At 44.9% G+C, this 21,834-nt stretch overlaps 2 protein-coding genes across 4 annotated transcripts in view; one reads left to right on the top strand and one right to left on the bottom strand.

The window, feature by feature from the left end:
- The window catches only part of ATP2C2 (ATPase secretory pathway Ca2+ transporting 2), a 32,240-nt gene extending 27,214 nt beyond the window's left edge, over window positions 1–5,026 (top strand). The window contains exons 22-27 of the mRNA XM_068150847.1: window positions 414–482; window positions 566–682; window positions 1,421–1,568; window positions 2,829–2,924; window positions 3,251–3,392; window positions 4,554–5,026. Of these exons, the coding sequence (XP_068006948.1) occupies window positions 414–482; window positions 566–682; window positions 1,421–1,568; window positions 2,829–2,924; window positions 3,251–3,392; window positions 4,554–4,666 (685 nt within the window). The 3' untranslated portion in view covers window positions 4,667–5,026. The remainder of the gene's footprint in view (window positions 1–413; window positions 483–565; window positions 683–1,420; window positions 1,569–2,828; window positions 2,925–3,250; window positions 3,393–4,553) is intronic.
- Window positions 5,027–5,041: 15 nt separating this feature from the next.
- On the bottom strand, window positions 5,042–21,177 carry MEAK7 (MTOR associated protein, eak-7 homolog). Of its 3 annotated transcripts, none has more exons than XM_068150849.1 (9): window positions 21,123–21,177; window positions 20,549–20,599; window positions 19,127–19,303; window positions 14,910–15,140; window positions 13,757–13,901; window positions 12,705–13,145; window positions 11,331–11,449; window positions 9,986–10,165; window positions 5,042–9,014 (listed from the first exon to the last, which is right to left on the bottom strand). In XM_068150849.1, exons 3-9 carry the CDS (start codon window positions 19,292–19,294, stop codon window positions 8,886–8,888), a joined length of 1,413 nt encoding a protein of 470 aa, XP_068006950.1. In that variant the 5' UTR covers window positions 19,295–19,303; window positions 20,549–20,599; window positions 21,123–21,177; the 3' UTR covers window positions 5,042–8,885. The 3 variants fall into 3 exon arrangements, with proteins under 3 accessions (XP_068006950.1, XP_068006949.1, XP_068006951.1); XM_068150848.1 differs by having other exon boundaries at window positions 21,063–21,147; XM_068150850.1 differs by lacking the exons at window positions 20,549–20,599; window positions 21,123–21,177 and adding an exon at window positions 19,418–19,568.
- Window positions 21,178–21,834: the final 657 nt, after the last annotated feature.

Genomic DNA, 21,834 nt, shown 5'->3' with positions numbered 1-21,834 from the left:
AAGTGGTTATAACAGAGCTACCTTCCATCTGAAAGCCCTGGTCTCTCATTGCTGTGGCTAGCTGGGGATTTCAAATTGCCTAGAAGTCTGGGTGGATCACAACTCTCTGCTTCACCCAGAAAGATCAGAGGAAAACAGTCATTTGCAGTGCTCTGCTCTTTCTGAACCACAGAGCGAGCAGGCAGAGTAGAATTAGGTTATAAACAGATCACATACCTGCTTTATGCACCAAGACCTGACCATATGAATCAGGGTTTTCAGATCTGCTGATCTCGATAAAGTCATTTTAGCTGAGACACTGAATTTGACCTGAAACACGTGCTAGAGAAATCAACTTAATTGAGTGTCAAGGGGAGTTTAATGTAAAACCATGTGAGTAATGGTTAATTAATATACTCTCCTCTCTCTCCCAGGAATGCAATAGAAGAGGGAAAGGGAATCTTTTACAACATCAAAAACTTTGTCCGGTTCCAGCTGAGCACGTAAGTATCCTTTTTGCTTCAGCTCCAGTGAAAGCTGCCTTTGGCTGAGGCCACACAGGAAAATGTTCTTCTTTACTCTGCAGGAGCATTTCAGCTTTGAGTCTAATTACTCTGTCAACAGTGCTCAACCTACCAAATCCACTCAATGCTATGCAGATCTTATGGATCAACATCATCATGGATGGGCCTCCAGCCCAGAGGTATGGAAAAGCCAAATGAGCAAAACATTCCTGGTTTAACATGCCTGAATTTGGCTTTGGGAACACAATCTGCTGTGATTTCTGATGTATGTGCCAATCATTTGGCGGTTAGATAAGACAAGTGGCACTTCTGGTCCCTCCAGAAGTATTTGCTTCAGGTTACTTGAGGATTTATAGAAGCATTTTGGTTGCAAAAGACCTTTAAGATCATTGAGTCCAACCATTATCTAACTCTGGTGCTAAAATGGTGTCCTTTAGCAACTACATCTCTGTGTCTTTATGTTCTGTGGAGGAATCACTTAACAGCTATTCCACATTTTGGCTAGCAATGGTCTGTTGCCCTGAGTGCATGACTGGCTAGTAGCCCTGCAGATCTGACTGGCAAGGGAATATAGGGTACATACAGGGGTATATCTACCCAAATCACACCACTTAGGAACCTCATTTAACTGCTAATTACAGCTACTGCTAATTACCATTTCCACAATGTGGAAGAGATGTTGGCCACAATCTCCCAGCTAGCTGTCCCTCTGGATGAGGCCCTGATGTGATGCACTGCCTTGGATTAACATGTCATTTTAGCAGCTCAAGATGGTGTTGGTGTTGCAGACATAACCCTGCCAGAATGCTCATGCTGTGTTTCAAAGAACTGCATCCTGCAGATCCATCTTGTTTTATCAGCACTACTATGTTGGAGCAATCTTCATTAACACATCCCTCTGCTTCTTTTTGAGGCAGCCTGGGAGTTGAGCCTGTTGACAGAGATACAATCAAACAGCCACCCCGCTGTATCACAGATACTATCCTCAGCAAATCACTGATCCTGAAAATCTTCATGTCAGCTATTATTATCATCAGTGGAACTCTCTTTGTCTTCTGGAAAGAGGTGAGGAAAATCTGACATCATATCTTGTTTTCATCAGGGTAGAGAACAAAGTAAAGGGCAGTTTTTGAAGGACATTTTGAAATACATCCAGAGGGGAAGGATTAGTATGGGTGGGGGGTTAAGGAACCTGGGTCAGCTCCTAGCTCTGCTTCTGCCTTCCTGTGTTGCTTGAGGTTCCTATCTGGAATGGGAAAACTGTTACTTCATATGGAATCAGTGTTTTGCACCTTTAGCCTTGCATGTATCACAGAATCACCAAGGCTGGATGAGACCTCAAAAATCATCAAGTCCAACCTGTCACCACAGACCTCATGACTAAACCATGGCACCAAGTGCCACCTCCAATCCCCTCTTGAACACCTAATCCCCTCTTGAACAGCTAATCCTCTCTTGAATCCCCTCTTGTGAGTAGAAAATTCCAAGTACATTAGTACTACAGATTGCTGCTGGTAAATAGTGACTCCTATTACAACTGCTGAAGTAATTTAGTTTAGAATATTCTTTATTTAAACTTCAAATCAGTTCAAGAATTTATAACTCAGTTGATAGCATCTTAAACTCAGGTAGCAGACAGAAATTAATGCTACCTATAATAGCTAGAATTAGATTTATTCCTTTCTTTGAGTAAGCTTTGATTTGACTGGAGTCATTAAAGGGACTATTTAGTCTAGTTAGGGACTGTTTATCACTGGTTAGGCCACACCTTGAGTACTGTGTCCAGTTCTGGGCCCCTCAATTTAAGAAGGACATTGAGACTCTTGAATGTGTCCAGAGAAGGGCAATGAAGCTGGTGAGACATCTTGAGCACAAGCCCTATGAGGAGAGGCTGAGGGAGCTGGGATTGTTTAGCCTGGAGAAGAGGAGGCTCAGGGGAGACCTTACTGCTCTCTATAACTACCTGAAGGGAGGTTGTACACAGGTGGGGGTTGGTCTCTTCTCCCAGGCAACCAGCACCAGAACAGGAGGACACAGTCTCAAGCTGTGCCAGGGGAAGTATAGGCTCAAGATGAGGAGAAAGTTCCTCACAGAAAGCTTTATTGGCCAATGGAGTGTGCTGCCCAGGGAGGTGTTCAAAAAGCGATTGGATGTGGCACTTGGATCCATGGTTTAGTAGTCATGAGGTGTTGGGTGACAGGTTGGACTTGATGATCTCTGAGGTCTTTTCCAATCTTATGGATTCTGTGATTCTGTAATTGATCTGTTGAACTGACATATTTTGCAATGCTTAACTAACCCCTGGATTCTCACATGTGCTTTCAGAATCCCAAAAGTGGCATAACTCCTCGAACCACCACCATGACTTTCACCTGTTTTGTGTTTTTTGACCTCTTCAACGCCCTGACCTGCCGCTCTCAGGTGAGACTGCTCTGTCAGCAAACCACTGACGTAAACCAGAACACCAGTATTTCAAGTGGGAAGGTTGGGAGGGATTTTTTTATGTCATTTAAAGCAGCACAATTTTTAATCATCTTTCTAAGTAGAATTATCCATCATAGTTCAACCGCAATCACACTTTCAGCGACGTACATCTGCCTAAGACGGCATTCATGCCACTTGAAAGAGCAATCAAGTTTACATGGAAAGAAAATGTGACATTCAAGTACCAGGAGGAGATTGGGAAATGTTTCTTTTCTCTCATTTTTATCTCTTTATATCCCCCCCCACCACCACCACTTCTCCAGACAAAGTTGATATTTGAAATCGGCTTCTTCCGAAACCGCATGTTCTTGTATTCCGTGCTTGGGTCCTTTTTGGGCCAGCTGGCTGTGATATACATCCCTCCACTACAAAAGATCTTCCAGACAGAGAATTTAGGAGCACTGGGTAAGTTGCAAGATGAATAATGTGTTGCTTTTTCTTCCCCCCCACACTAAAGCTACTTCAAAAAGCAGATGTGATTGCCAAGCCATTACACGATAGCTCCCAACAGGTTGCTGGGAGGTGAAATCAATCAGAGCTCCTACACCTATATCCAGACACAGCTATACACAAGTAGTGATAGCATTTAATGATCTCATCCCAGCCTAGGTTTGGAGTTTTGATTTACTGCACATAAACACATGTAAATGGAGGCATGCCAAGTGTTTCCATGAGCTCTGTATGATGGTATTTCTCCACATAAATCCACCCAGGATCATTATGCAGTCATTCCATTTTGGAAGGGCAGGGTGAATGTTTCCCAGCTGAAGTGCAGTGTATATTTTACTATTTGAATCAGCCTAAGCAAGCTCTGCCACAGTACATAGCGCACAAGGCATGTTAGAAGCAGGGTTTGGTGATCACAAAGGATTAACCTACAGGTTTCACATAGAACTCCAGCATGGTGGGGATTGGAAGGGACCTCTGGAGATTATCTAGTCCAAACCCCCTGCTAAACCCACCAGATCAAGTTGCCCAGGATCACAGTGTCCAGGTGGGTTTGCAATCTCTCCAGAGATGGAGACTCCACAAACTCTCTGGGCAGCCTGATCCTGGGCTCCAGTACCCTCACAGCAAAGCTTCTTCTCGTGTTTAGGTGGAACTTGCTGGGTTCTCATTTGTGCCTGTTGCCCCTGGTTCTGTCACTGGGTACCACTGAAAAGAGCCTGGCCCTATCCTCTTGCACCCCACCCTTTAGGTACTGATCAGCATTGAAAAAATCTCAGTCTTCTCTAGGCTAAATACCCTCAGGTCTCTCAGCCTTTCCTCCTTGGAGATGCTCCAGTCCCCTCAGTGTCTTCATAGCCTCCACTGGACTCTCCAGTAGTTCCCTGTCTCTCTTGAACTGGGGAGCCCAGAACTGGACCCAATACTAACTGGACTCCTATCCCAGCTACTCCTTCTGTACCACAGTGACTTCTCTAATTCTACAGCTAGCAAAGCATGGCTGGGCCACCCATCTGTAGAGTTACAGCAGCACAAATATCCACTGCAGGCAGGCCCTTGGCTGGGGGCTCCTGCCCAGCACCACACCCAGCTCACAGCTGCCCTGTCCCCTCTCTGCAGACCTCCTGTTTCTCACCGGACTGGCTTCCTCAGTTTTCATTGTCTCTGAGCTTGTCAAGCTCTGTGAAAAACACTGCTGTCCACCCAAGCACACAAAGGGATGTCACAACTGAGGCAGACTCCCTCTGAAGATGTACTTGGCTCGGAGCTGTGATGCTGGATAGCTCAAAGGCTCCACTTTCTGAAGCTGCACGTTGTTTCTGAGGATACTCCAGTGAACCTGCACCAGCAGTGCTCCCTGTGCCAGAGTCTGTTCCTTCTACTTGCTCCACCTAAGCTGTTTGAGCTGTCTACAGAAACCTCCAGAGTGGCTCCTGTTTTAACCCAAGAGCAGGTATATTTTTGTAATGTTGATCTGCATCTCAAGTATGGTCTGGCAGACCCAGGCAAAATGAGTTTCACACTTGTACAGACAGATCTATTGTGCATAGAATGACATTTTATTTATTTACATCCAAAATGATTTTTATTAATAAAATCTGGTTTAAAATGTTACTGACAAGTACCTGAATGAGACTCTTGATTTAGACCTGCCTTTTTACATTGAATTAGAGGTGTGGGAAAGAGCTGTCTTCTTGTCCTGTAACTAGTCTATAGTGTTTCTAGATTCCCAGATATTCAGCAAGACTCTCAAGGAAAGGGTAGGGAGCTGCCAGAATAGAGAGCTGAGGTGCCAACCCTCAGCTGTCAGCTTCTGCCAGGCACTGCAGTGAGTTTTTGCTACCTATGTGACTAACAGGAGCAAAGCAGGCAGCTGATGGGATCTGATGCACAGCAGTGGAGGGATTTCATAAGGAGGGGACTGACTTTCACTAGCCCATGAGAATAAAGATGACTCACACACATAAGCAGGGATGTTAAGCTTTGCATGTTGGATTAACAGCTGCATAAAAGTGACTGAGAGATGTTTAGATCATAGTGAAGTCCACTGCTGACAAATGCTTTCTGGAGATGTTGAGATGCATGAATGTGAAGCAGACTGCTTAGTCATTAGGTTGAGTCAATCTTTTTACATTCAAACAACTGATTGGGAGAATCTCATCTGCTGGTTGGATCAGTAGTGTCCTAATAAATAACACTCCACTGATAGGTTTGCTAAAGTGCCATAGTGTCATTTTCCTTCTTGCCCCAGCTTAATGCCATCACTTCAAAGTTAAGATGAAGAGTCTCAGACACAAACTTGTCCAAACCCCCAGTTTCAGAGGTCAAAATTGTGTTGATCTTCACAAGGTGACGTTTAAACAGGATTACATTTTGGATTCATAGCCTAGAAAAGAGTCAGCTATGCTGATGCTTATTTTAAAGGAAAAACTTGCCACAAATGTTTTTTAAGAGCAGCTTTGTGCAATTCACCCTCCCCAGATACAGGCTTACAAATGGCTTTAGTCCTCAGATCAAAATGTCTGCCTTGTAATGGAAGGAAAAGAAAGTCTAGCTGTTCATTTTATGTTCAACTGCAGAAATCAAACTGTGTCTCACTCCTCTATGCTCCCACTTTGGTATTTAGTCAGTGTCTAAGTGAAGAATACCTCTGAGAGGTATGGTGGGAGCTTGAGAGTATTGAAAGTTTAGGAAGGATGTTGACTTGCTGGAACGTCTCCAGAGAAGGGCAACAAAGTTGGTGAGGGGTTTGGAACACAAGCCCTATGAGGAGAGACTGAGGGAGCTGGGGCTGCTGGAGAGGAGGAGACTCAGGGGTGACCTTATTGCTCTCTACAACTACCTGAAGGGAAGTTGTAAACAGGCAGAGGTTGGTCTCTTCTCCCAGGCAGCCAGCACCAGAACAAGAGGACACAGTCTCAGGCTGCACCAGGGGAGGTTTAGGCTGGATGTTAGGAAGAAGTTCTGCACAGAGAGAGTGATTGCCCATTGGAAGGGGCTGCCTGGGGAGGTGATGGAGCCATCATCATTGGAGGTGTTCAGGAAGAGACTTGATGGGGTGCTTGGTGCCATGGATTAGTTGTTTAGGTGGGTTGGATTGGTTGATGTGTTGGACACGATGATCTTGAAGGTCTCTTCCAACTTGGTCTGGTCTATTCTATTCTATTCTATTCAAAAGCCAGCATCACCACTCTTACAGAGAGCATGATGTACTTACTTGCTGTCTGTATAGCACTCCCTGCTTTGTACCAGAGAAGAAAATTACACAGCAGTATCAGTGCACTTGTCTATAAACTTGGGAGACTATTTGGTTTATTTCATCAAGTACAAGATAAAAAAAAACATTAGCTCAGGCCTTTCAGAGCAGAGCCTGTACTGGAACAATAGCACATATGCCCCAATCATCAGTTCAGGTAGCCTACAGAATGCACAGCTGAGTTGTCAGGCATCTGGCTGGAGTGATTTCTTCATGGCTGCTTTTGTATTCTTTATGGTTGGGTTTTTTTAATGGGATCTACATTAAGGCACAAGTGCAGATTATTCAGGCTATTCTAATCTGGCTCCTTCTGAAAAACATCAGGTGGAAAGGAAAGGATTCAAAGAAAACAGACCACATACAAGGAAACACCAAAAGGAAGGAGTGAGAAGGAAGGCCACATGCACAGGAATTGCAGTAGCTTTATAGATTCTTACAGCACATTTGTTGCTCTAAACTGCACAGAAGACAAACTCATGCTAGGACAAAGGGTCCTTGATACAGTTCTCCTTAGGAAGGAGGAGAAAGACTGACAATCATACATACCAACAACCAAACAATTTGCTAATCTGGAGATGGCAGTCTCTGGTAGGAATTAGCATTATCTTTGACAAGTTAATTGCACACAGAATTAGGTCAGCTGCACAACAATTAGGTCAAACAAATAATTGCTGGTAGTTGTGAATGGATTCAAGTGAAAAAGCCCTGAGTGTCAGAAACCTGACAAAACAGGTGTTGGCTGATAAACAGCCAACAAAACAGAGCACAACCCCCAACACACTAGTAACATTTCACACTGTGGGCATTTTTTCCCATAAGAATCAACACAGGGAAGGACATGGACCTGATGGGGCAGGTCCAGGGGATGGCCATGAAAATGATTGGAGAGCTGGAACACCTCTCCTGTGGGAGCTGGGGTTGTTCAGCCTGGAGAAGAGAAGGCTCCAGAAAGGTCTGATAGCAGCCTTCCAGTACCTGAAAGGTGCCTACATGAAGGCTGCAGAAGGACTGTTTACAAAGGCCTGCAGTGATAGGATGAGGGGCAATGGTTTTAAATTAGAGTAGCTTTAGATGGGATATTAGGAACAAGTTCTTTACCATGAGGATGGTGGAACACTGGAACAGGCTACCCAGAGAAGTAGTAAGGTCCCATCCCTGGAGTTGGTCAAGGTTAGGCTCAAAAAGACTCTGAACAACCTGATCTAGTGGAGGATGTTTCTGCTCACTGCAAGGGGCTTGGATTAGATGACCTTCAGAGGCCCCTTCCAACCCTTTTATGTACAGCAGACTGCTTTCAATATGTCACAGTCAGAGCCCCAATTGTTTTTTAACAATGTTCCTGAGACAGTATTTCCAATTAACTGAGAATGCTTCTTGGATGTTTCTTGCTTGATCCCTTTTACAACCTGATCTTTTACTCCAGTCTCCACTGAGGCTACTAAAGAAGGTAGCTTCCCTATGGAATTTCTGCTGGAGGTATGCCACATTCTTGGGACTAACATGGCTGAAGGACTCCCAGTGGCTCTGTTCTCCCAAGTTTAAAAAAGCAACAGGGAAATTTCTGCAGAAACAAGTGAAAAGCACTGAAATCTAATGCAGCACTTCAAAACTGGATGCTGTATATTTAGCTTTCTGTACACCCTGCAGCCCAGAGACCATGAAATTTAATGCTTCAACTGGAGCACTGCAAATTAATAGCATCCTTCATATGGAACCACATGGATTATTCTATCTTTACCTCTGTAAGATATCATTACAATCTGCAAGCTTCACTGAGTAATCTCATTGCATGCAAATAAGTATGTGCAGCTGAAGTAGAATAGCCTTAATCAGTGTCTTGACCAGTCTTCATACAGATGGGTATCAACTCTCCAGGTCAGTAAGCAATACTGTCAATAACTTCTTTGTTTTCAATTCTGTATGCAGACAGGAGCTATCAAGCATGCTAATAAATTCATACTGAGCTGGAACTTAAGAGATGTCTAATGATTAGGCACCTACTGAATTTTGCTGCCCTCCCCACACCAAACCTTTCAGGCAGTACATTGGATCGGACCTAAATATTGGCTAAGTATGAGGCTTAGGCTTTGTCCCAGATGATTAGGTAAATGTGAGGGGGAAAAAATATTCTGTTCAAGGAACATTAACACTCAGGAGCACTAAATAAAAAGGATTTTCATGTTACTGTAATTCTTTTAATTATCATGATCATCATCCTCTTCAATGGGTTCTCGTAGACCTTCGCTCTGACGAGATCTTCCAGCCATTTCCAGGAATGCCTGAGCCTCAGGATCTACATCCAGGATGCTCTTCTTACCTTTAGCCTTCAAACCAAAATGAAGTACAGTCAGTCTAAAACGTTGCTGCAAATGAATCACTGTCAGGCTGCAAGAAAGAGCCGTGCTCAAAGGTCCACAAGTAATCTGGTTTGCAAGCTCGTCACAATGAAGCACAGGCACCTTCCCAGTAAAGCCTGGAAGATTCACTGGGACACATCAAATGATTTTTATTGCTGCAGTTACATAAACCAGGCTCAAACTATTCCTAAGATGACAGGGAACTATTTCAAGTTTAGTCAGGTTACAAGCCAGCCAGAACATCCTGGCTAATGTGACCCCAGTTTGAAGTGCAGATGGGAACTTTTTTTCCTAAAGCTATTCAAGCACAATTCAGTTCCTGTAAACAGTTTGTTCTGCTTCTATTTAGAGCTGTCTGTCCAGTCAACAGGAATTTAGTATGAATTTAGTATGAAGAATAAAATGTAACAAAAAACAACACCAAAGTGTTCAGTTTGAAAAAGAGAATAAATTACAAGGACAGAGGAGAGGTCTCCTACTCATCCCCAGAAACACACCAAGTGCAGAAAGACTAACATAAACCTATTCACCATTTGCTGTAGAACAATAGTAAATGTATAGTTACTGATGGAATCTTTTGGGCTCTCTTCCTGAGCTGTGTAGATAAGGCTTTACTTGTGAGCTTGCTTTCTGTTCTACAAACATTAGGTTTTATTGCACCTCTTCAAGTAGGTTCCTCCTGGAGACCACTCCCCAGTATCAGAAAGGACTTCTGAAATTCAGAATACAGTACAGCTCTCCTGACTCTATCACCTCATGGGTCCTGATGTTCTTTCTTCTTAGCACCCTCAATAATTCCACTACTGTTTTGCCATTTGCTTGCTACAAAATCCATGGCACCACAGGGATAGTTAAAGATTGCAATGGAGAGAGAGTATGCAAGTTTTGCACTTGCATCTCCCATTCCAATCAGGACACAATCTGACAGGTTCACCTACCCCTGTGCTCTCAGGGAGGTCTCCCACTGCCCAAACCTCCATGACATCCAGTGTAAAATCCTCTTTGGCTGACAGCTGGGGACTGTTGTAGGTGGTGCATCGTGGTTTTGCTTTACTGTGTCCCTTCCCATAGTCGCTGTCCAGCCAGAGTCCAAAGTAGCCATGTTGCCCACCCATGCCCTGTGAACCAAAGCAGCACATTGAAAACACTGCCCGTGTGAAAAACAGACAAGTTTCAGTTATGAAACAGAGAATAAATTGCTGGTGGCAGTCTCCAGGCCACACTTCTATGGATGGCTGAAAAAAAGGTATTCTGAGTGAACCTGGGCTTCTGTAGCAGCGTTCCTGAAGCACAGATTTACCTGAGTGGCACTGCCCTCCCTCTGTGGTTGACAGAATGCCAGTATCCACAGTCACTTCGGCTGTGTCTTGTGCCAGAAGTTTAGCTCACTGTTTATTGACTAAGAAGTCCCATTTAAACAGTTTAGAAGGCAAAAACTCACACAAACCCTTCAGTTTTTCTGCCTCTTTTCCATCTCAGAAAGTATCTACAGAAGCAAATGTAATCTGATGCTGTTTGCTTCCTGTAGAGTAAATTTACTCCAGGCTGCTGCAGTTGTCAAAGTTATGGGCACATAATGCCACAAACCTGCAAGACACGTTTCAAAGCAGGTGATGTTTGCAGCTCTGTTAGAAAATCAGCTGCATCTGGAGAGCTCACTCCTGAACTTGAGTAAATGGAGCTTCTGCCACAGTAATTACACAACAGTGGCAGCCTACAGGCAACTCTTGCACTCTAATCCTGCTCAGCTTTCTCACACTTCCATAATTTCAAAAGCAGTTAGTGAGACAGTGAGAACAGCCAGTGGAAGGACCCTTGTTTGTGCTGCTTCAGTGATATGGATACGAGCAGTCAGTTCCTCCAGACCACAGGGAGGGGTCCTAGAAGGGCTTCAGTTACAACAAGCTTGGCAAAAAGACATCTTCCCAGAACCCAATTAAATCTAACCCACTTAAAGTCCAATACTTGGGCCAGAGACAAATCAATTCTTAGCTGATTCAGTACTTCATTACACATATCAACTGTAAAAGCAAAGTACAGACTATCAGTAGTGTAAGCAGCTCTCCATCATTATCCTAATTCACACTTTAACCTGATGCTCTAACACAAGAAAACTCAAAAAACCCCCAAACCCAACAACCCTCCTACTATAAGTGCGACACCAGTAGCACAGAGAAAGGATGAAAACTTCCTTGGAGAATAACAAGTGACATAAATCTGCTCACAATAACGGAAGCAAAAACCATGAAACCAATTTCCAAACTATCCTTTCTTAATACTTACAAGTCCATTTGGCATTGTTTGTTGGCCATGGTTCAAATACATGTAGTGGTCATTGTACCCTGTGCATGTGTACACAGCAAGAGAGGGCAAAACAGAAAACAGAAAGCATCTGTTGTCACCTGGAAACAGAAAAGCATCTGAAGTTAAACAACTGGACAAGCAATAACTTGCCTGCAAACAGGGCAGGAGAAAAAGACTGAAGAAATGCAGCTGAATAAATCAAAGACAGCAGCTGCAATCTCAGAAAGCCAATGCCTGTCTCTGATCAAGATTTAGAGCTATTGTTTACTCTCAGTTAACTCTGTGCAGGGTCACAGGAATCAATGTGATTATATGGCTGTGACCAAGGGCAGAGTCAGAGGCATGACTAGTACATTACCTTACTGTGTAAGGGTACACCTGTCACAAGCTTGCATTGTATCACCTAAAACTGGCCAACCACTTGACCCAAACAAACTGATGTGAGTGCAGACATCCTTAGATCTGACTATACTGATACACAAATCAGCTGATTTAGAGCACAGTTTCCATTATGCCCAGTGTGGTATTCAGAGGGGACCTCTAGTTTGATTGCCTAGTATGTTACAGGTCTTATTCCAGCATGAAAATATACAAGGGAAGTGATGTGTAAACTGCAAGACAACTTTATATTAACTGACTGAAGTGGTAATTATCAAATACTAATTAAGTACAGGAATTTAGTTTTCAGCACAGCAAAAGTGAGGATTCCCAGCAGGACAGATTATCCACCTCTTTTTTTTTCCCAGAAAGCCACTGCAGAAGTTCTTTCTGAAGAGTAACAAAAAACTTCTCTCTTCTCCCCAGACGTTTCAAGCTAACAAAACGTTTAGTGTGCCCAGAAGACCTTTCCACTGCTGGATTTTAAGAGGGAAACAAAGACGGTGCACAAATGGCAACAGGAGGCTTAATCTGGCGTTTGGCTGAGCTGTTCAGAGATGGAAGATTGCCATCTGCTGGACACATTATTTAGTTTCTAGTTCCTCCTCTACATTTGCAACCTGTGCAGCTACCTTTCCTCCCTTTTCAGCTTGTGCAGCTACATGGCTTGATAGATTTCACTGCAAAGAAAACTGGGTCCGTGATCAATTAGCCCTGCAACTTTAAAAGCCTTCTCAAACTATAAACATGAATCAGTAGTGTGCCTGACTGGGTACAAAGCAAGAATAACTTCACATCTATTTTGCATTTTTCCAAAGTTCCTGTTGGTTTTGCCACAGGAAAATACAGTTGGAAGTGTAAGAAATACAATGTGTCATGAGACTAACATTCATTAAGTGGACAAGATCCTTGTACCTATACAGAGTAGGCAATGTTTACCAGAGCCATGAGATCCCAGAAGGAGAAGAGTTTTACCTTGAAACTGTGGCTTCACCTCCCAGGAGTGAGATGCAAACCCACCAAAGATATAACCATCTAAGTCCTTTAAGATAACTATGCAAGGACCTTTCTTCACTATATGCCCACAGAGCTGTGAAAAGCTTTCTCCATGAAGCCTAGAAGAAAATAAGAGCTGCCACTTGTGCTGTAGCTCTGCAGGCAGGTGGGAGTTGATGTATATGATGGATGGGATGTCAAAAAGACTGACAAGTCCTTTTCCTTTGATGCCTTTGCAGCTTGGAACCAGGTTGACTATGTCTTTGGTTTGGTCTGGGAGAGAATGCAGCACATGGAGGCCTTGCCTAATAACAGCACTCAGGAAAATTGAGATCTGTGGCACTCGGTACACCCAATCCTCAATGACACTTTGATCAAAATCTGTCTCCATCAGCTGAGGACCCAGAGGTTTTGTTCCACCTAAATAATAAGACACACAGGGACAGCAGTAAGCCTTCCAGTTTGATTTTTAAGTGTGAACACAGTATTTAGTTACTTCAGCAGACATGAAACCACCTATGAAAGGAGCCAGGGACAGTGAAGTGTCAACCACATTTAGCAGATGCATCCACAAAGCTGAGAAACATTTGCCTGTGACATCCAATGGTTGGGTTGACTAAGAAATATGACTCCTAGTTACAACTTAGGGGATGTTCTTTGCAAGACAACAAAATCTGTGATTACAACAGCACAAAGATAAACCTCTGCTTGATAAGAGGACACACATGCATGTGCATCTGAATGCCCATCATCTACAAGTCAAGCACTTGTCACATAGACATGTTTCATGGCAAATAGTTTTGCATGTCCACTTAAACTGGGACTACAAACCAGACCTCTTCTGAATCAAGCAAAGAAAGATGGTAAGGTAAAATAAATAACATCCCCAAGTTATGCACAAAGCACTAGGCTTGAAATACTGCTCCCACCATTTCAATTCAGAGATTTGGCTGGAAGAGAAAAATTCTTGTGAGATCTGGGACTACACAAGGTCTGTACCATTCTGGGAATACTACAGCAGTGCTGCTTACCTGCCACCTTCAGTTCTGAGAGCAGCTGAGATGCCAGAGCCTTTACTCCACTGGCAGAATCCCTAGTGTTCTCCAAATTCCAGCCTTTCAGTTCATTCCTGTAGCTCAGTACGTGGACTACAGAAGTGATCAGATCCTCTGTGAACTTAAAAGGTTAAAAAGCAGATGGGGGTTGGCCTCTTCTCCCAGGCAAACAGCACCAGAACAAGAGGACACAGTCTCAAGCTGCACCAGGGGAGGTTTAGGCTGGATGTTAGGAAGAAGTTCTTCATAGAAAGAGTGATTTGCCATTGGAATGGGCTGCCCAGGTAGGTGGTGAAGTCACCATCACTGGAGGTGTTTAGGAAGAGACTTGATGGGGTGCTTGGTGCCATGGTTTAGTTGATTAGATAGTGTTGGGTGATAGATTGGACTTGATCTCAGAGGTCTTTTCCAACCTGGTTTATTCCATTCCATTCCATCACCATTTGGGCATTTCTTACATAAAGTTGTCAACAGCTTCAAAGGACTTCAGTATGACAAAAGTCATACTGATGCTCTAATCCCAATGGCAGACACAGCTCTTCCCATGATGAGTTAGAAATTACAGAAATGCTCTTTTCCAAGACATTTTGTAAGTACTTCCCAAAGCATCTCCATCAAACACAGCATGAAAGTGGGAGGGGAAGTCCACATTTTGCAGTAGTAGGAACTGTTAGGGAATTCTGTGACATCTCACTCTTGCACCTTGCAAGCTTCATGTTTGATTCACACTCTATCCTACAATTGCAGCTTTAGAAAGCATTTTGCTCAGTTCTCAGAAGCACCATCCACACCACAACCCTTGCTGGCTCTTAAATAGAGGCAGTCCCTGCACCTTTCAGAGTAAGCCTGCAAGCCCATCAGGTAAAACAGTGTGCTCCACAAGCTCCAGATCTGGGCTCTCAGAGTAGGCATGTCAGCATGGAAAAGATCACAGCTGAAGGAGTGACATCATGTAAACTGGTTTGCCTGCATTGTTTGCCCCAGTTCAGCAAGTTGGTGACAAAGAGGTTATAAAAATGCAAGTCAGGAATCTCTGTTCTGAATCTTGTGCTCTAAAGGTCACCTTCAAATTACCTACCCCTTTCTGTTCTCTTACTATCCCCCAACACACATTTAACTGCCTGCTTACCTCTTGGATTTGTTTGCCCTTCACAGGCCCTTCCACCTTGGAGATCATTCTCATTATTATGGTAATCTTCTCATCTGCATTCCCTTTTAAGAGGTTTGACATAAAAATCACAAACTGCTCCTTAGCAATCTGTTCAGTCAGCCCCGAGGATTTCCCAGTCAGGTCAATACTTTTCATTCCATTGTACAACCGAACAGTCATTTGCTCTGGTAATGGCTCCTGTGTATAGGCCTGTGATGAGAAAGAGAGCAAAGAACTCATTTTACAAATGAAGGCTAAGTGATTCCAGCTAGTCCATGCTGAGATATACCACCATGAATGAAGGGTATCATTACCAACTATCCATTCTCAGCAACAAACCCTTGTTAAATGACTGGTTTTCCGAGAGGAAAATTAAAGAAATCTCTATTTTCATAGTGTCTCCATTCCAGTACTGCTTAGTGATTTGGCACTGGTTTCCTACAAATGCCATGGACTTAAGGGGGAAAAAAAACCCAACACACTGTCAAGTGTTACCAGAGTATTAGCACAGGATTCCCTGGAGGTGTTTAAGAGCAGGCTGGATGAGTCTCTGGCCAGCCTGATCTAGTGTGGGGTGTCCCTGCCCATGGCAGGGGGGTTGGAACTAGATGATCCTTGTGGTCCCTTCCAACCCTGACTGATACTATGATAGGGTAGCTTTATGGCAAAGGTTTAGAACTCTGCCAAACAAGCAATTTAAAACTGTGGTTTAACTGTGCTTTGGATAATGGAGCTCAGATATTAAAACACATCATCTAAAAAACTGAAATTAAAAACCATAATTGAAAACAAAGTGAAAGTAAAGGGTTGTTTTTTTCCTGTATCTCAGTTTTGGCCTCAAGACAATGCAGGCAGAATGTTTAATAACATTAGAATAGAATAGAATAGAATAGAATAGAATAGAATAGAATAGAATAGAATAGAATAGACCAGATCAGGTTGGAAGAGACCTTCAAGATCATCACGTCCAACCTATCATCCAACACCACCTAATCAACTAACCCATGGCACCAAGCACCCTATCAAGTCTCCTCCTGAACACCTCCAGTGATGGTGACTCCACCACCTCCCCGGGCAGTCCATTCCAATGGGCAATCACTTTCTCTGTGTAAAACTTTTTCCTAACCTCCACCCTAAACCTCCCCTGGCACAGCCTGAGACTGTGTTCTCTTGTTCTGGTGCTGGCTGCCTGGGAGAAGAGACCAACCTCTGCCTGTCTACAACCCCCCTTAAGGTAGTTGTAGAGAGCAATAAGGTCACCCCTGAGTCTCCTCTTCTCCAGGCTAAGCAACCCCAGCTCCCTCAGTCTCTCCTCATAGGGCTTGTGTTCCAAGCCCCTCACCAACTTTGTTGCTCTTCTCTGGACACATTCCAGCAAGTCAACCTCCTTCCTAAACTGAGGAGCCCAGAACTGGACACAGTACTCGAGGTGTGGCCTAACCAGTGCAGTGTACAGGGGCAGAATGACCTCCCTGCTCCTGCTGGCCATACTGTTCCTGATGCAGGCCAGGATGCCATTGGCCCTCCTGGCTGCCTGGGCACACTGCAGGCTCATGTTCAGCATGCACACATATAAATAAGGCTGAGAAGTTTCCCTCTAAATAGCAACTTCCCATTCAAGCATGAACCAAAGCCAGTATAATTTCATTTTTATAAGGCACTCCTGATGTAAAGACATTTGAAATCAAAACTTAAATCATCTGAACTGACTGGCCCTCCCAACTGCAATCTAACTGGCATACACCATACCACCACGTGGCAGGCACGATCTGCCTCTGGATTCGAGGCACTTTCACGGTGTTCAAGATAATTACATAGTTTAAAAATAAATGATCTAAAATAGATCCAGGCACCAGGACATGATCACACAGTGCCTTCACAGCACAAAGCACTGTGCCAACACACTGAATGCAACTTGACTCTTACATGCAGGGGTGGAGCCCAGTGGGGACTGACTTAAGTCAATGGAGCTCCACCTGCATGAAAGCTCTGGAGCACCATTCAGTGGAGCTGCTATTACCAGTCTATTTGCTGGCTCAATACCACTCCCATTGAGGCCACCAAGGCTGTTCCATTCTGATGTTAATGTGCATATAGGGTGAGATCCAATATGCCAAGAGCTACTCTGCTTTTGTTGACGTCAGTGGTAAAATTCCCATTGATTACAGGAGGAGCAGAATTAGCAGGGATAGTCACAGGGGGTACAGCTGCCTTTAAGAGGCTTTCTAAAGGCACTGCATGAGCCTAGAGTGAGACAAGCAGCACGGAACATAACCATACTCAAGGGCTTTTTACTTCACACTGCAGTGCTATCTACCTACTCCCTACCCTTTCCCACCCACCTCTAACTTGGTTCCACTGTTTTGTTATGCTTATAGCTATTCCAGTGAGTGGACCTGGGGAGTGAAAAAGGACAGTAAAATGAGACTCTAACAAACACCTAACAAACTCACACCTCTAATAGCTTAAAACCCTTGTCTTAAATGGCTTCAAGACAGTATCTAGAGATACCTGCTCTACCTGCTTTCCAAGCTATGCAGTGCAGCCTGCTCTGGTCCAGAAGCCATGTAGTTTCCTTCTAGTAAAGCACCGAGCCAAAACACACTACACAAAGGTTATGCTTGGGACCTGTCAATGTTATCAGACTGTTGCTGGATCAAATCTGCCATGTTATCAATCCAGGCATGAGCACAGACACCTACAAGGTGGGTTTGCCATTACAATAGTCCTAAGGAATGAGAGACCTATAGGCAGTGTTTCAAAGATTTTAAGCTGGCAAACAAAAAAGCAGGAAGGGAAAAGCAAATGTTCATCAACTATCACACTGATCCAGGGGTAAAGTTAGAAGGTGTGAGCTTCTCTCTCCACGGGTTCACAGGTCCTGCCAGGAGCCTGCTCTAGCAGAGGCCTTCTATAGGGTAACAGCCTCCTTCAGGCATCCACCTGCCCCAGCATGGGATCCTCCTTGGGCTGCAAGTCAGTATTTGTTCTACCAGAGTTTGCAGGTAGACCACTAAACAGATGCTCCACTGTCACTCTCCAAGGGCTGCAGGTGGGCAGCCTGCATCACCATGGTCATCATCACAGACTGCAGGGGAATCTGATCTAGCAACCTCCTCCTTCACTGACCTTGGTCTCTGTAGAGTTGTTTTGCTCTCATATTCTCACTCTTCTTTCTGTTTGCAATTACTCTTGTGCAGTAACACTTCCCTCTTTGTAAACGTTGTCCCAGAGGCACTATCACCATCACTGATGGGCTCAGCCTTGGCCAGCAGGAGGTCTGCCTTGAAGTCAGCTGGTATTGGCTCTATCTAGCAGCTTCTCATAGAAGCCACCCCTCTGGTTCCCCTGCTACCAAACCCCTGCCGCACAAACCCAATGCAAGCTAATAGCTGAGCAGCAGCAGCAGCAACGGTTTCCAAACTGGTGACAGCTCATGAACAGCCAGGCTGGAGGGAAGCTAAAGCTGGTCTCCATGCAGATGCATTGCTAAATACCTTAAAATAACCTCCTGCTTTCGTTGAGTTTTAATTTGATTCCGTTAACTGTGTAACATATATAAAAACACACTTTTAATACTACATTCATTTGGCCACTTGGTTGCTGCCTAACTGAAGTGATCAAGTTATTGCAACAAATCATTTTCCCTCTTCTCTCTTGATTAGAAAATGAATGCAAAGTTAATCAGAAAGTATAATGTATGTTAATTAGCTAAAACAGGAGCCACATCTTAATGAAGTGAAATTGAATTCTCTCCTTTTAATCTAAGTGAAAAGATTAGAGATAGTGAAGCAGCTGAGGGAGAAAAAGATACCTAAATTCAAACTGACTGTGTGACAGCTTCTCAAGACAATCTGTAAATAACCACACACACACTTCAGATCCAGGGGGGAAGAATATGCTTCCCAATTTCCAGGTTTCTGTAAAAAAACAAAGTCATGCATCACATCTTGTTTCAAAATGAGGAAAGCCTCAAATTGCCCCAAGAGTACAATGTATGAGATGAATACAAACCTGAAAGTCACCATCTATGTGAACTGCAAGAAAAAGTTAAATATCCATCCTGTCCCAAAACATTATAACTTGACACAAGCAATCCTTAAAAAGCAACTACTGCCACATCTGTACTTCTGTCTGGAATTATGTTCAATGCACTAACATCCCAGATAGCTCGGGAATAAATAAGATTGTCTTGCCTGTAGTGCTGCTAGAGTCACACTTTTCTTTGAGGCTTTGCCATTTTTCCCTCCAGCTGAGCCACTTGATCCTGATAAAGTATCAAATAGTCCATCAATGTCAGACTGCTCCTCAGGAAGAAATCTGGAAAGGTGATTCCGGTAGGCATTGCTTTCTGCATTTCCCATCTTTTCAACCTGAAGCAAAGGAAAAGGAGTTAAAAAGCAAGCAAGCCAGCAAACAAAACTCCTCAGTAAACACAGAAAAGCATCACAGTGGCCATGAAACACACACCAAACAGACGAACATACCAGTGCAAGTCTTCCAGGAGGAGCAAATTACCAGCCTTCTAAGAAACTCCTACTAAACCCACTGTTCAGATTCTGTTGACACTGAGACTTAATGAACTTGGAGAACATCCATGAACAGTAACACTGCTTTAAAAAATGACAATCTGGCAGCTCTTTGCTAAGACCACCCTGTCCATCAATTCAAACCTCATTTAAGTCTTATCAAATGGAAAAACCAATATGATTTAGTGATTAAATCAGCTTGTACAAAGTGACCATGAGTCTGTCAGCTGGAATAGATCAGCAACATGAAGGGAATAGCATGATTATGGATTATTTATGACAGATTATGCTACATCTTTCTGATGCATTAATGGACTGATGCTAAGTCTGCCAATAATATGTGGCACTAAAACCCATCACTGTAAAGTCTCTGAAGGTGACATGAGGAATTTTTTTCCTAAGGATGCAATACAAAACTAATTCAAAAAGCTGTCAAGAAACACAGCAGCAAAAACACTTAGAAAGATTACTTAGGACTCAGCAAAGAAACACAGCTTCATGCAAAATCAATCCTGGTATCCTCAGAATTCAGTTTGGCAGGGTGAGTTGGGCTGGTTTGGGGTTTGGTTTTTTGTTTGGCACAGGTAATGGTCCAGCTTTGACTTCTCTCATTGTCCCAGGATACATCTGCATTACGGAGACTAAATGTTTAGTGAGTCTGAGCAACATACTCTGGCTTTGTCCCTGGGGCAGCACAGCACAGACCTAACAGTGCTGCAGGAGGGCCTGAAATCCCAAATTCCTCGATGACCACAACAGTCACCACTGTAAATGGCCTTCCCATCTCTCTGAGGCAGACACACTCCTGGGGTGGCAATATAAAAGAGACAAGGAGCAGGTAAAAACCATAATCTTGTGGTTTTCTTTCCACAGACTCCACATTCTTTCTGGCACCTGGACTTTTGATTCAGGATTCCCAGTTCCACAGAAGTCTTTTTGCAGACAGCCTGATCACAGCCTTGCAGCACCCTCAGGACTCTTTGTTTAGCCTAAACCAATCTTTCTGTTGCTAACTGATGCTGACTTTGATCAACAACTGTACACAGGAGGCTGGACTGCGGCTACACTGAACTGTACAGGCCTACAAACCTCATTTGCCTGTGCGGACGGTGTCAGTCATGAGGTAAACAACAAAGGAACCTGGAAGACAAACCGTGAAGACATTATTAATTTAACCGCTGGAGGAAGGAGCTCAACCTCTGCCGCAGCCCGGGGGAGCCCAGGGAACGTGCCCGGGGGAGCAGGGCCGGCACGGCCGCCTGGAGGCGCTGTCACGGGGGCCCGGCCCTCGCACCCCGCTCTCCCCGCACCGCCGCCAGGGCTGGATGGGGGCAGGGTCGCCTGGAGGCGCTGTCACCGGGGCCCGGCCCTCGCACCCCGCTCTCCCCGCACCGCCGCCAGGGCTGGATGGGGACAGGGCCGGCGAAAGGCTTCGCGGTTTGCCATTTTGCCGGTTTATTTCCCGGTATGCATCGCCCGCCCATCCCTCCCTGCCCGGCTCTCAACAGCCCTGGGGTGTCCCTGCCAATCCCGGCAATGGGCGTGAGGCAAGGGCCCCCTCCTCAGGTGCTGGGCGGCACGGCTGGCCCCCCTCTCAGCTTACCGGCAAAGAACCCCCCAGCCCTCTCCGCCCCCCCGGATCGGCCCATGGACTTTTACACACAGAGCGGCAGCCGGCTCCGGCGCCGTCCGGCAGCCACAGGCCGCCCCGCGGGGGCGGAGCGCGGCAGGGGCGGTCCCGGGACCGCCCATCGGGAGGCACCGGCGGGGAGGGACAGTCGCTGTCGGCCCCGTGACGCCCGGCGGGAGGTGTTTGAGCGGGCTGTGGGAGGTGGAGGGTGGAGCGGTAGAGACTCGGGAGTGGTGGCGGGGACACCTGCTGTCTCGGGCAGCTTTTCTTCCTGAGGGGACCCTCCTTTCTAAGAGCACCCTCATCCCTGAGGGGTCACGTCTCCCTGAGGGCTCCTTGCTCCTAAAACGTAGTTCAACAAGAAGGTGAAACTTCATAGTTACAGCTACGGCAAACCCAGCAGCCCCGGCAGCCGCTGTCAGCTGAAGTGCCTGCGGGCCCGGGCTGAAACGGTTTCCAAAAGAGCCGGGGAAGGTCCCAGGAGGGTCTGTACTAGAAGCAGCTGCTGGCCCTCATCTGTGCTGGAAACTCTTGGCGATGGAAAATATTTGTGTGGCTTTGGGGGGGAAAAACAAAATAAGCGTGTGACTTTTGGTTAGGAAAACGACACATTACGTTCAAGGCATACAGCCAGGCTCTGGTAAATTTCCACAAGAACCTCCCAATGACTGAACTTGTGTCCTGCGGCTGGCAGCACCGAGCCAGGCTGCAGGCTGAGATGTAAAAAGGCTTTGCAAGGGCTGAG

The sequence above is a fragment of the Melanerpes formicivorus genome, unplaced genomic scaffold, assembly GCF_026170545.1.
Source record: "Melanerpes formicivorus ecotype bairdi unplaced genomic scaffold, bMelFor1.0.p_v2 SCAF_20, whole genome shotgun sequence".
NCBI lineage: Eukaryota > Metazoa > Chordata > Aves > Piciformes > Picidae > Melanerpes > Melanerpes formicivorus.
Note: the sequence above shows the minus strand (reverse complement) of the source record. Positions and strands in the feature narration are given on the sequence as shown.

Coding starts and splice junctions, on each gene's coding strand:
- MEAK7 (XM_068150849.1), bottom strand. CDS start 19,294: ATGGGAAATGCAGAAAGCAATGCCTACCGGAATCACCTTTCCAGATTT. Junction 11,450..12,704: donor GGTGAAGCCACAGTTTCAAG/GTAAAACTCTTC, acceptor TTCTGTTTCCAG/GTGACAACAGATGCTTTCTG. Junction 10,166..11,330: donor AAACAATGCCAAATGGACTT/GTAAGTATTAAG, acceptor TTTGGTTCACAG/GGCATGGGTGGGCAACATGG.